Source organism: Somniosus microcephalus, chromosome 9 (genome assembly GCF_052327205.1).
Source record: "Somniosus microcephalus isolate GS21.2 chromosome 9, FLI_Smic_1.0, whole genome shotgun sequence".
Classification (NCBI taxonomy): domain Eukaryota; kingdom Metazoa; phylum Chordata; class Chondrichthyes; order Squaliformes; family Somniosidae; genus Somniosus; species Somniosus microcephalus.
This window is the reverse complement of record NC_140995.1, coordinates 189,005,454-189,019,115: the sequence shown is the minus strand read 5'-3', so window position 1 is coordinate 189,019,115 and position 13,662 is coordinate 189,005,454. Positions and strand designations below refer to the sequence as shown.

Sequence of the window (13,662 nt, the reverse complement as noted above, 5' to 3'; positions counted from 1 at the left end):
ACATAGAACAACGCTGAATAACTTCCTTTTCTCTATTTATATGGTCATTTGATATCTTTTAGTGTCAGTGAGAAATTACATTGGGAACTTTTACGAATTCGAGCATAGTCTCCAAAACACCCTCTGTTCACTTTTACCATTCAGACATCTTGGACAAATGTTTCAGGTTCTCCGGTTCTGTGCCAATTTTGCCAGTTGCTGCTCCAGTGATTTTCACTTTTACAATAAGCACATTTTAACCATTGTTGTTGTCATATATATAACAAGTCATGTTGCTCTGTCTCTCCGGTTTTTCAGTTGTCCTTGCAACCTGCCTGAAAATCTCTTAAAATATGACTGGTTTCTGGCATTGTGACATATCTGAGATTTTTAAAAATACTATTTAAAAACACAAGATATTATATAAGGAGTACCGGACTTGTTCATGTCATCCGTTATGAAAACATTAAGTGCAAAGAAAGACACAAAATTGAACAATCTGTTAAAATCACTCTTTATAACATCTATTTTAGCAGTTTCTAAAAAACTTTAAACATTTTGAGTTGAAGATGAGGTTCCAGTTAGTTCAATGTGCCCAATTATCTCTGAAATTTATTTTTGAAACTGGTTAGATCTACTATTGGTTACTTTCCCCTCCCCCCCCCACATGAAAGAGTTCAGAACCCTCATTTAGTTTTCACTTGGACTTTGCTGCAATTACATTTTTTCCACTTATGAATTTACATTACTGTGAATTCAGGATTAAATCGACATGTAAAGAATGTTACTGTCTGATTCATAAGTACCTGCGTCTGCAGGGTTTCTTCACGGAGTTTTGCAAAAGAAAGAGCCTCCCGGTCTTTCTGGAGCTCATTAACCTGTTCTCGAAGGTGTTTCATCATAACCTGTAATTAAAGAGTGAGGGGAATAGATAATGCACAAGTATTTTTTACTGCCTTTCAAAAACCTTCATTTCTATAGTACCAAAGCATCATAAGGTGCTCCACAGTTGACAGTCAGACGTGAGGAGGAGGAGCAGGATGGAAATTGGGGGATTTGGCTGAAGGCATTGCGAAAGAAGTATGCTTTAAGCAGTCTTTTAAGGTGGAAGAGTTTAGGGAAACGTTCCAGAGTGATGGGGTGAGACATAAGAACATAAGAAATAGGAGCAGGAGTAGGCCAATCGGCCATTTCGAGCCTGCTCCACCATTCAATAAGGTCATGGCTGATCTGATCCTAACCTCAAATCTACTATCACTCTACATCCCTCCCGAACCCATGTGATCTCCTGGGAGAGGCAAAAACCCAATGGCCAATTTGGGAGAAAAAAATCTGGGAAATTCCTCTCCGACCCATCTAAGCGATTGAAACTCGTCCAGGAGATCACTGTCCCTATATTTTCTACAGTACTTACCTTCTGTAAAAGGTGATCTCCACCCCAGCCAGGAACAGGAATAGAACCATCTCCTGAAATCTAACACATAATTAGAACACAAGAAGTAGGAGCAGAACCAGGCTACACGGCCCCTGGGCCCGCTCCGTTACCCACAGGGCCATGACCGTTCCGAACATAGACTCATGTCCAATTTCCTGCCCGCTCCCCGTAACCCCTAATTCCCTTTACTTCTAAGAAACTGTCTGTTTCTGTTTTAAATTTATTTAATGATGTAGCTTCCACAGCTTTCTGGGGCAGCAAATTCCACAGACCTACTACCCTCTGAGTGAAGAAGTTTCTCCTCCTCTCAGTAGACAATTGAAGACTGTGCCACCAATGGTAGAGAAAGTTTAGGGGGCATAGTAGACCAGCTTCAAAGAGAGGAGGGTTCGAGTAGGGAGATAGGGCTGGGTGAATTTACAGACATAGGGTGGCACAAGGCTGAGGAATGATTTTCAGATGAGAATGAGGAATTTGAAGTTGATGTGTTCAAAGGTGGAGCAACAACTGAAGTCAGTGAGGACTGGAGAGATTGGTGAGCAGAACTTAGGACAGGATGCAATCAGTGGGGCTTTCAATGAGTTGGAGTTTATTTAGGGTGGAGCTTGGGAGGCCAGCAAAGAAGAAATGTTTTGTCTGGGAGGTGACAATGGCATGGATTATGGTTTCAACTGCAGTGAGGGTGAGGTAGGACCTGCAATATTTTAGAGATATGATTAAGCAGTTTTGTTGATTCACTGGATGTGCAGATTGAAGCTCGGTTCAGTCAAGGCACCGTTGATTTCAGCTTGTGTGGGCATCCAGGAAGGGGAGATGGGATCAGGCGTTAAAGTGCAGAGCTTCCGGCATGACTGAACAGGATAACTTTGGCACAAAAAGAAAATACTGCAGATGCTGGAAATCTGAAATAAAAACAGAAAATGCTGGAGATACTTAGCAGGTCAGGCAGCATTTGTGAAGCGAGAAACAGAGTTAACATTTCAGGTCGACGACCTTTCGTCAGAACTGATAACTTTGGTCTTGCCAATGTTAAGCTGCAAAAAATCTCGCCTATCCATGATGATGTCAGATTGACAGCTGGGACAGCACAATGATAATGGTAGAATAAAGAGTAGTGGTGGACAGCAACCACAGTGTATCATCAGCATATATACATATAGATAAGGTCGCTGAGGGGCAGCATATAGATGAAGAACAGAGGGAGGCCATCTATAATCAGACCTTGAAGTTTGCCAAAGCTGATTGTTTATAATGGGTTCTCCACCTGTCCTATACAATGTGCTGCTCTGGTGGGATGGGTAGTAGTGTCATGGAGGTGGATCAGATAGTGGTGGTGGAGATAAATAGTACGATCGGTCATGTTGAAAGCTGCAGTGAGGTCGAAGAGAATTAAGAGGGATAGCGCACCGTGATCAGTCACGCAGAATGTCATTGGTGACTTTGACTAGGGCAGTCTCAGTGGAGTGGGTAGGATAGAAGCTTGATTGAAGGGATTCAAATGGTGTAGCAGAAGAGGTGGACATAGAGCTGGGTGGTGACCAATAATCCCTCTAATATTTTTTTGGCCTGCGTGGCCCCTTTAATGGGCTGTAACATTGGTGGTGATTATACTCCAGGTTATAGACAGAGCTGTAGCTGGAGAATATGGAGAGCTTAAGGGTAGACTTTTAAAGGAGTGGGAAATTATGGCAGTTTTGAAAAAGGAGAAAACAGTGGCCGAGGCGAGGAAGCATTTGACTATGTGAAAGAGTATTCAAGTTAGCAGTTCTCGTGGAGGAGACTGGTGAGGGAAATGTGTGAAGGGGTGGGAGAGGCTATAGAGTGTTCTTAGGTCAGAGCTAAAGCAGGAGATAGTCTGGGAGTATTCAGTTACCGAGAGCAGAGTGGCTAGAGGAAAGTGAAGCAGCTGAGCAGATCGTCTCAATTTCGAAAAACAAAAAATCCATGAACTTCTTGCAACTGGCATCAAGTTAGCTTTTCCCTCGTTCCCCTCCTCTCTCCAAACTTCACCTCATTCCATGCCAGATGACCATTCAGGCCACTGTATGTAAATATGGATTGGACTGCTGATCTTTCCCATGGCCGCACTCAAGAGTGCAAACGCTTAACGCAAATACTAGATTACTAGCTTGCTCAGAGTGCCCAAGTTATCAAGATCCACCACAACACTCATAAATCAGTAAAGGGAAAAAAAGGTCACCTAAGATTAAACAATATATATCTGAGCCCTATCCTGTCCTCTTCTAGTGCCCCACTCATACACTTGCTAAGAGCAGGAACCCTGGCTGCTCTTTCCACTCTCTAGATTTCTTGTACCTCACTTACAATAAGGAGAAATGTGTGTTTAACACCTCGCGCCTTGCCATCCTCGGCTGCTTAGTAGAGAACGGAGTCATCGGCCCCGACCCCGAAAGAATGCGCCCCCTCATGGAGCTTCCCCTCCCCCACTGTCCAAAGGCGCTGAAGAGAACCCTGGGGCTCTTCGCTTACTATGCCCAATGGGTGCCCAATTATGCGGACAAACCAAAACCCCTCATGAAGTCCACCTCCTTCCCCCTGACAGCAGAAGCAGGCGCAGCCTTCTCCCTCATAAAAGGAGACATTGCGAACGCCACAATGCACGCAGTGGATGAGTCCATCCCTTTCCAAGTGGAAAGCGATGCATCCGACTTCGCCCTAGCTGCAACCCTTAACCAGGCGGGGAGACCTGTGGCCTTCTTCTCAAGGACCCTCCAGGGCCCTGAGATCCGACACTCTTCTGTCGAGAAGGAGGCCCAGGCGATTGTGGAGGCGGTACGACGCTGGAGGCATTACCTGGCAGGCAAACGATTTACCCTCCTCACCGACCAGCGTTCGGTTGCTTTTATGTTTAATAACAAGCTGAAGGGCAAAATCAAGAACGACAAGATCTCGAGGTGGAGAATTGAGCTCTCCACCTACGATTACGATATCTTGTACCGGCCTGGTAAACTCAACGACCCCCCAGATGCTCTATGACGAAGTACATGCACCAACGCGCAAGTTGATAGACTGCGGACCCTCCACAACGACCTCTGCCACCCCGGGGTGGGTGTAGCACCCCTATTTCTGCTCTATTAAATATATGAATTAAAAATAAAACTACAAATGCTGGAAATCAGAAATAAAAACAGCAATTCTGGTTTCTGTATTTTAAACAGCTTTTCTCTTTTTCCAAATACTGATGGACCTGCTGTGTATTCCCAACAGTTTTGTTTTCAGTGAATAAAATTATGATTCCAAAGAAGGAACTTCACAAAGATCAGGGATCAAATCTGGAACCTTCCTGCTTTTTATTACTTAGTATCACATCAAGATGTAAATGATGCCTGGCCTTTCAAAAAGTTTACAAAACATTTTCCTACAGAGTGCGCCTCCTTAATTTTATGTAACCCAGCTATAATCTAGAAATCCACCAGGAAAAAATTAACTAAGATTAAACTGTAACCTTACATAGAATTTACAACACAGAAACAGGCAATTCGGCCCAAAAGGTCTATGCCGTTGTTTATGATCCACAAGAGTTTCCTCCCACCTCACTTCATCTAACCCTATTGACATATCCTTCTATTTCTTTCTCCCTCATGTACTAATCTTCTTTCTACGTACTTATGCCAGATGACACTGTTGTGTGTTAAAAGGTAATAATATGGAGTCACGCTATTGAGGCAATGCCTGCTTTGCTTTTTTATAGACTCCAGTTCAAATTAGTAGCGAATGACACTACTAATTTCAACAGCTGATGACTGGGGCCTTCCATTGTAGAGCAGAGTGTCTATATGCAGTTGATTTACTGATCCGTATCTCCCAATGCTCATTACATTATTAAGCATAATAAAGTGAGTCACTCTCCCGGTGAAGGGGAACTATACCATGGTGTGTTATAGGAAAATATAAATAATCTAGAATACAAAAAACTTAGCAAGTACACAATAGATAGGGTTTCGAACACCGTATATGGAGAAGATCCTACTTTGGAATCATAATTTCACATGCAAATCAAAACTACTGGAAATACACAGCCGGTCCATCAGTGTGTGATAAAGGGAAAAGGTATTTCAAATGCTTAGACTTGCTCTGTATGACCATATTTTCTGTTTTCAATTCAGATCTTCAACATTTGCAGTTTTTTAAAAAAAAAACAATGTTTTGAAATTTTGGCCAAACCTTTATAATAAAATTTCTTGCCTTTGTCATGTGCATTGAGCTAGTGCTGCATGTTGTGTCTGCCTCTGTATTTTCTTCTTTCTCATTGGTTAAGTGTTTAATCCTTTCTAAAGAAATAGGTTCTACTTTTGTGAGTCTTCAATTATATAGTATAAAACCTTCATCCCCAATTTCAATTTTGATTTTAATAAACAATCCACCAAAAATAATTCTGCACAATAAAATCTATCTATTATCGATGAAAAATGCTGAGTGGGTCCCAACATTCTGTTACAAAATCCATAAATCACACTACGGAAAGAAATATTCTAAATGTGTCAACCTGAAATAACAGTTACACCACTAAAAATAGCAGATTTCCATTTTAAATCAGTCACAGTGATGGTAGGTGGAAAAGTAGGATGCAACAGTGTAAATCACAGAAACCCCACAGAGCAGATAGAGGCCATTTCGGCCCATCGAGCCTGCACCGACACATATCCCACCCGATCCCCATAACCCCTACACCAACACATATCCCACCCTATCCCCGTAACCCCACATATTTAATCCCCCTAACACTAAGGGTCAATTTATCATAGCCAATCAACCTAACCCGCACATCTTTGGACTGTGGGAGGAAACCGGAGCACCCGGGAGGAAACCCACGCAAACACGGGGGGAATGTGCAAACTCCACACAGATAGTCACCCGAGGCCGGATTCGAACCCGGGTCCCTGGTGCTGTGAGGCAACAGTGCTAACCACTATGCCACCGTGCTGCCCCGTAAAGTAGGATGCAACAGTGTAAAGTAGGATGCAACAGAGTAAAGTAGGATGCAACAGAGTAAAGTAGGATGTAACAGTGTAAAGTAGGATGCAACAGTGTAAAGTAGGATGTAACAGTGTAAAAGTAGGATGTAACAGTGTAAAAGTAGGATGTAACAGTGTAAAAGTAGGATGTAACAGTGTAAAAGTAGGATGTAACAGTGTAAAAGTAGGATGTAACAGTGTAAAGCAGCTGTTGCGAAATGTCCTGCAGTTCCAGACTGTGATAACTGGGAAGCTCTGCATCTTCCTTTTATTCCCAATCGTTTAGGCTAGGAAGCCCAAAAATGAATTGACCTTCCTGTCAGGACCTCAGCATAATTGAACAGTCACATAAATGTAATGATGCTTCTACTACCCCACTCCCACAAACACTCCCTGCCTCCCCCAATTCAGAGATGGCCAACACTCCACAGAAATCTCAGATCAAAATTCTTAATAACACCTCATCAAGGAAAAATCTTTTCAAATATATCCTTTCCGTAATGGCCCATTGCTTTTTGGCCTTCTCCCATCGTCTCCTCCACCCAGCAGTGACGACATTGCAAGCATGCCCAAACGAATCAGCCTTCTGATTGTACTGTTAATTCAAAGGCACACCCTTCCATCAAGTTTTTTTCGATCTGAATGTTTTGATAAAGTACCCAGACTGCTTGGGAGTACCAGTCTCAACTCCTCTCCCCTTCCCAGAGAGGATTTTCAAGCCCTGAATAGCAAGGAATTTGGGAGGATATGTGTACACGATCTTCCCCTTCTGGCATCCTCCTCCTAATCCTCCCCCTCCCTCCCTCCTCTCACCCATCCCCCTCCCTCCACCCTCTGTCTGTGTTACACTAGCCCCGCCCTCTAATCCTGCTTGACCTGAATACTGCACTTGGTCCTGATTCACTTCACCATTTGCATCACCACAGAACAGCGACTTGTTGGATCAAAAAATTGAACCCAATTATATTCCATCAAAAAAAAATTATGCGCAATACAAAGCCAGTTCCTTGCCCATCTCACTATTCCACCCACCTCCCAAAAAGAAAAAAAATCCCATAATAAACACACACAGAAAAAATTACTCCATTTTTTAAATCCCCACTGTTTATGAAATTCTAAATCCATTATCTATGCCTGGAAACACTCCTTAACACTAATACAAAAAAATGCTTTAAGTGGCACTACAGGGAAATTAAATTGCCTGTACCTCTTGGGTAGAGATTTTATTTGACAAATCAGCCACTTTGGAGGAGGAGTGTTCCAGTGCATGCTGAGTCAATATCCGTTCTACTTCTTGCTGATGAGCTGCTTTTAATGCTGCAACATGCTCAGAAACACCTCCTTGTGCTCTGCAGAATAAAGAAAGAGAAAAACATTGAAATGTGCTGCTTTACATGAACAACTATTATCAAAGAGTGATCAAAAATGTGTACACATTAAAAAAACATCCAACAACATATTTAAGACTGTAATTTCTCACTATTTTTCACCGGATGTCAGTTTGGCTCAATTGGTAGCAGGTTGTGGGCGCAAGCCCTCATTCCAGGACTTGAGTACATAACCCAGGTTGCCACTTCAGTGAAGTACTGAGGAGGTTCCATTCTTCAGAGGAGATGTTAAACGGAGGCCGTGTCTGCCCATTCCTGTGGTTCTGGTGGACCGTAAAGATCCCAAGGAACCATTTAAAAATAGTAGAGATATTCTTCCCATGTCCTGTCTATTGCTTTCCATTGATACCTCAACCAACACCACCAAATGTAAAGTAACTGTGGGATCTTACTGTGGAAAATGGTGGTCATGTTTCTCTACACAACAGTCACTTCTCTTCAAATTAATTCATTGTACGTGAAGCCCTTCGAGATATTTTTGAAAGGTACAAGATACTACAGCCTAGAAATTCAGGCGCACCTGAATAGTGAGGCCTGAGGTGCCCCTGGGCCGACCTTACAGCAAGCTGCCAAGAGCAACAGGCATTTTGCAGCTGAGGCACAACTGAAGATCGGGCCGCTGCTCGCATTACAGCGGCCCTCAGGTAAGTGAGGACAACCAGGTCAGGAGGTAGCAGCGGCAATCGGGAGGAGGGTGGGTGGCTTGGACCTTCCTCATGTGCATGCCTCCGTACCACACTACATTTACTGACCAAATTGCAGTTTCAAGGAAACAAATTAAAAAATTGTTTAAACCCGGCTTTACCTCCTTGCTTCATTTTCAAATTGGGCTAATTTTACTCTTTGCTGGTCCATTTCCAAAGACAATCTTTCTATGTTCTTCCTCAGCATTTCATTTTCTTTCAGAACCTCTGATATATGAGAACCAGAAAAGTCATTTGGCTGATAAATCTTTTCATCTAAAGTTGCTGGGAAAGGTTCTGTAGACTCTTTGTCCTTTTTGGACTTCTTGGTTGACTTCTGTCGTGCATCATATTTGTCAGCCAGTGTTTTATTATTCAGGAGCACCCTCCTCTCTCTCTGGAGGCGTTCCAATGTCTTTGAAAGCTCTTGTATTTCTCGGTTTTTAGCAGCCAGTTCTAAATTAAGTTTCTCAATCTTGGCTTGCTGATATGTATGTTGCATATGCTGGTCAACCATTCTAAGGGAGCTTTCTTCTCTTTCCATTAACTTTAATTCTGCCTGGTAAAGTTGGTTTTTCAGCTTCTCAATGTCACCCCTGAGACGACTTTCCTTGGACTTGTAGGCCTCTTTTAACTTAAAAATTTCCTCTTCCAGTATCTTCATTTTTGGATCAGGGTCATCTAACTTTTCTTTTTCATGAATTAACTTGTGTACTAAAAGCTGTTCAAGTTCTGAGACTCTCTGTTCATACTGAATCTGGAAAACATACAAAATAATAGTTTATTAAGCTTTTTGTGGTAAGAATAGGAGTGATGCATAAGCGGGACTCAGTGCAGAATATGAAATGGGTAGCAGAATTTTGGATGAGCTGAAGTGTTAGGAATGTTAGCAGGAATTTATTAAAAAAAATTATTTTATGCTCAGGACTCCATTTTGTGGTTAAAAAGTTTTTTGCTTAATCTGTTGAAACAAACGATATCTGTAGAATTTCACAAGGCAGATCAAATCATCAAGGCTGCTTTGCAAGGCTGTGCCGATGGTCATATAAAGGTAGCCTTGTGTAACTTTGACCTTCTAATAGATAGTTTGACTATTATATATAATACAAAATACAAAAGCAAAATACTGCGGATGCTGGAAATCTGAAATAAAAACAGAAAATGCTGGAAATGCTCAACAGGTCAGGCAGCATCTGTAGAGAGAGAAACAGAGTTAACGTTTCAGGTCAATGACCTTTTGTCAGAACTGGAAAATGTTAGAGATTTAACAGGTTTAAGCAAGTGCAGGGGTGGAAAGTGGGGAGGGGAGGAAAGAACAAAAGGGAAGGTCTGTGATAGGGTGGAAGGCAGGAGTGATTAAATGACAAAAGGTATGATAGCACAAAGCAAAAGGAGATGGTAATGGGTTAAATAAAGAAACAAAAGAGGAGTCTAGAAGAGGTGTAAATGGGAATGGCAGAATCATCATCAGCTGCCATGTGAAAAAATAGGGGCAGAGGTTATGGTCTGAAATTTTTGAACTTGACGTCGAGTCCCGAAGGCTGTATAGTGCCTAATCAAAAGATGAGGTGCTGTTCATCAAGCTTACGTTGGAACAGTGCAAGATCCCGAGGGCGGAGAGGTCAGAGTGGGAGTGCAGCAGAGAATTTAAAGATGGAATTTTGCTGGTGCCCAGCGGACAGGATCGGTGGTGGGTTGGTGTTAAATGTGAATTGATTGACAGCGGGTCAGGAACCCGCTGCCAAATCATGAAATACTTGCATTTCCCGATGTTGGGTCTGCCAGCGCTGAGCAGACCTGACATGCAGCAGTGGGGAGCCAATTTAAATGATTAGTGGCTTATTTACAGTGACTTAACAATGGTTTTAAACTTACTTTTTGAATTTGACAGCTCGCCCATGGGTTTCATGCTGTTGTTAGACCACGCACGTGAAGCTGAGGCAGGAGGTCAGTTGCCATTGAATCAGCTGATGAGTTGACAGCTTCAAATGTCAAGTAAAAGCTCCCACCTTAGAGGTATCTTCCCTCAGCCACAAGCTCTTCCTCATTGCATATCCACAACAGATTTACCAGCTGCAAGTCTTTACACAAGGCTCCATGCACGCATTACCTCACTACTGACAGATCGCTTCTGTCATCTCTACTTCACCTGCCATCTATTCCATCCGCATGGGTGCCCTTTATAGTCTCTCATCTTGGTCCTCAGAATTCTACCATGATCAGCCCCACCAGCAGCACCAACACCACCCTTCTCCGCAATCAACTGATGCTGCACAGGACAGAGGGCATCAGCACCCGACCACATTGCTGCTCAGGAGGCCAGGGATGGTCTCACCATGGCCAGATTTACTTCACTTGACGCTGTACAGCCTGGCTGCCACATGATGCACCAGGTTGGCACCATCCCACACCAACAACATAAAGCATCCCTACAATGCCCAAGCCATTCCTTTCACACTCATCAGCATTGCGGGAGCTACCGTTATGTCTCACCATTCACTGCAACGCACTAAGCCACTTCCAAAGGTGCACACAAATTTGTCCAAGAACACAGAGTTGCAAATAAAGGTTTCAATGTTTGACACCACATTAACAGAAACTTTACATGGACATTGCATAAAACACCAAAGTGCCTACCCCTGTGTGTTGTTAGTTGGTATACATGCACTAGGATGAGGGTGAATGTGAGGGGTGGCTAGTGAGATGGGGATGTGATAATATAGATAGAGGGAGAGAGAGGGATGGGTGGAGGTCCAGTTTGGTGTGAGTAAGGATGTGCAGGAGTAGGGCAGGGAAGGCAGAGTGATGGGGATGTGATGAGAGGCACAGCAGGAAGAGGTTGAGTGTGGCTTTGTACTAACGTTTCGTGATCTACTGAGATAATTGAAAGGTTTGAGGCACTGCACCCAGGTCCTCCTGATGACATCCCTGCTTGTGTCCTCCTCCACAATGTGCAACCAGGGATGGTTGATCTCCTGGGGAGGTCTCTTCCGCCCATGCGAAGGGAAGAGGACCTTCCTGCATGCTGTGACTCCCTCCATAAGCATATGGAGGGAGTCATGGGAGAGCCTGGGTGCAGTCCTATGCTTCATGCAGTGCTTGTCAGTGTTTGCAGCACCTCAATGCTGTAGAACACTAACAGCACAAATGTCAAAATAAATTTGGACATGGTCTCTTTAAAGAAACCGGCTGATGGCGCGGCATCAAATGACGTCACCAGACCTGCTTCCTGTAATTGGCCAGGAAACACGCTGGGCGGGCTTAACAAGCCCCATCAAGGGAAATTCATTTCGGATAGCGGGATGGAGCCAGCAGTGGGGTCGGGACACACCGCCGAAGTCATCTGCCACAATCAGCAAAATCACGGCTAAAGTGACAGGCGACCGGAAGCTCAGGGTAACGCTTACGGACTGAACAAAGGTGTTCCGCAAAGCAGTCACCCAATCTGCCCTTTGGTCTCCCCAATGTAGAGGAGAGCACATCGTGAGCAGCGAATACAGTATACCAAATTGCAAGAAGTACAAGTAAATCGCTGTTTCACCTGGAAGGAGTGTTTGGGGCCCTGAACAGTGGGAAGAGAGGAGATAAAAGGGCAGGTGTTGCATCTCCTGCGCTGGCACGGGAAGATGCCGTGGGAAGGGGAGGGGGTGTTGGGGGTGATTGAGGAGTGGACCAGGGTGTCACGGAGGGAGCGGTCTCTTCGGAATGCTGAAAGGGGAGGGGAGGGGAAGATGTGTTTGGTGGTGGGATCATGCTGGAGGTGGTGGAAGTGGCAGAGGATGATCCGTTGAATGTGGAGGCTGGTGGGATGAAAGGTGAGGACAACAGGAACCCTATCGTGGTTCTGGGAGGGAGGGGAAGGGGTGAGCGCAGAAATGCGGGAGATGAGACGGACACGGTCAAGGACCATGACAGTCATGGTAGAGGGGAATCCTCGGTTGAGGAAAAAGGAAGACATATTGGAAGCACTAGTATGGAAGGTGGCATCGTCAGAGATGGAGAAACTGGGAGATAGGAATAGAGTCCTTATAGGAAGCTGGGTGGGAGGAAGTGTAGTCCAGGTAGCTGTGGGAGTCAGCGGTCTTGTAGTGGATGTTTGTCGATAGCCTATCCCCAGAAATGGAGACAGAGAAGTCGAAGAAGGGAAGGGAAGAGTCAGAGGTGGACCATGTGAAGGTGAAGGAAGGATGGAAATTGGAAGCAAAGTGAATGACATTTTCTATTATATGTTTATCTTTTCTGCATATGAAAAGACAGCTATTGTTATCAGACCCACTATCTGGAATACTGAGCTGATGCAAGTTAGTGTAAACCAACAGTGAAGGTCATGGAGGAGAGGCATGATGTAATTGCCTTGTAGCTGAGGATAAAAGCGAGACTATTGTAAAAGAAACAGGGAAGACCTGGGTTAATCATCCTGGTGACTGAAGTCAACTGTAACGCGAGGTCTTTTGCAATCTTCACATCGCCATGTGCATTGTCTGCGAGTATCATTTCCTCTAATAAAATCTATAAGCAAAGACTTTGCGTCTAGAACTTCAGTTCCTGGCACAAACACAACAGCTCCAAGCTTGTCTCTCTCGCATTATTAATCAACAGAAGCTTATGGAGGGTGGAAGATGAGAGGTAGACCAGGAGAAAACTGGAGTAACCAAGTCTGGAGGTGACAAAGGCACAAATGAGTTTCAGTGGCAGATGGGCTCAGGTAGGGGTGGAGGCAGGCAATGCTACAAGGTAAGCAATCTTTGCGATAGACAGGGTATGGGGTCAGAAGCTCAGCTTGGAGTTGAATAGGATGCTAAGGTTGCAAACAGTCTGGTTCAGCCGGAGACATTGGCCAGGGAAAGGGGGTTCAGTCAAGTAGTGAAGGTACTGAGTTTGTGATAGAGGTTGGAGATGACGGCTTCAATCTTTCCAATGTAAAACTGGATGAAACTGCAGGCTGTCGGGCAAGCAGTCTGACAGTACAGAGACAGTGGAGCAAGTCGAGAAAGGTAGTTAGTGTCCTCAGCGTACATGTGAAAGCTGATCCCTTGACTGCGGATGATGTAGTCAAGGTGTAGCATGCATACAAGGGGGAGGAGGGGACCAAGGATGGATCCTTGGGGGATTCTGGTGGTAAAGGTGTGGGGATAGAAAGAGAAGCCATTTCTGGAGCTGCAACTGACCATGCATTTGTGTTCCCCACATAACCAAAACAT

The 13,662-nt window shown here is 44.2% G+C and overlaps 1 protein-coding gene across 1 annotated transcript in view; it reads right to left on the bottom strand.

Moving 5' to 3' along the window:
- Positions 1-13,662, bottom strand: part of cep162 (centrosomal protein 162) — a 208,103-nt gene that overhangs the window by 14,504 nt on the left and 179,937 nt on the right. The window contains exons 24-26 of the mRNA XM_085997703.1: positions 8,584-9,218; positions 7,598-7,739; positions 786-884 (exon numbers count right to left, since the gene is read on the bottom strand). Of these exons, the coding sequence (XP_085853829.1) occupies positions 786-884; positions 7,598-7,739; positions 8,584-9,218 (876 nt within the window). The remainder of the gene's footprint in view (positions 1-785; positions 885-7,597; positions 7,740-8,583; positions 9,219-13,662) is intronic.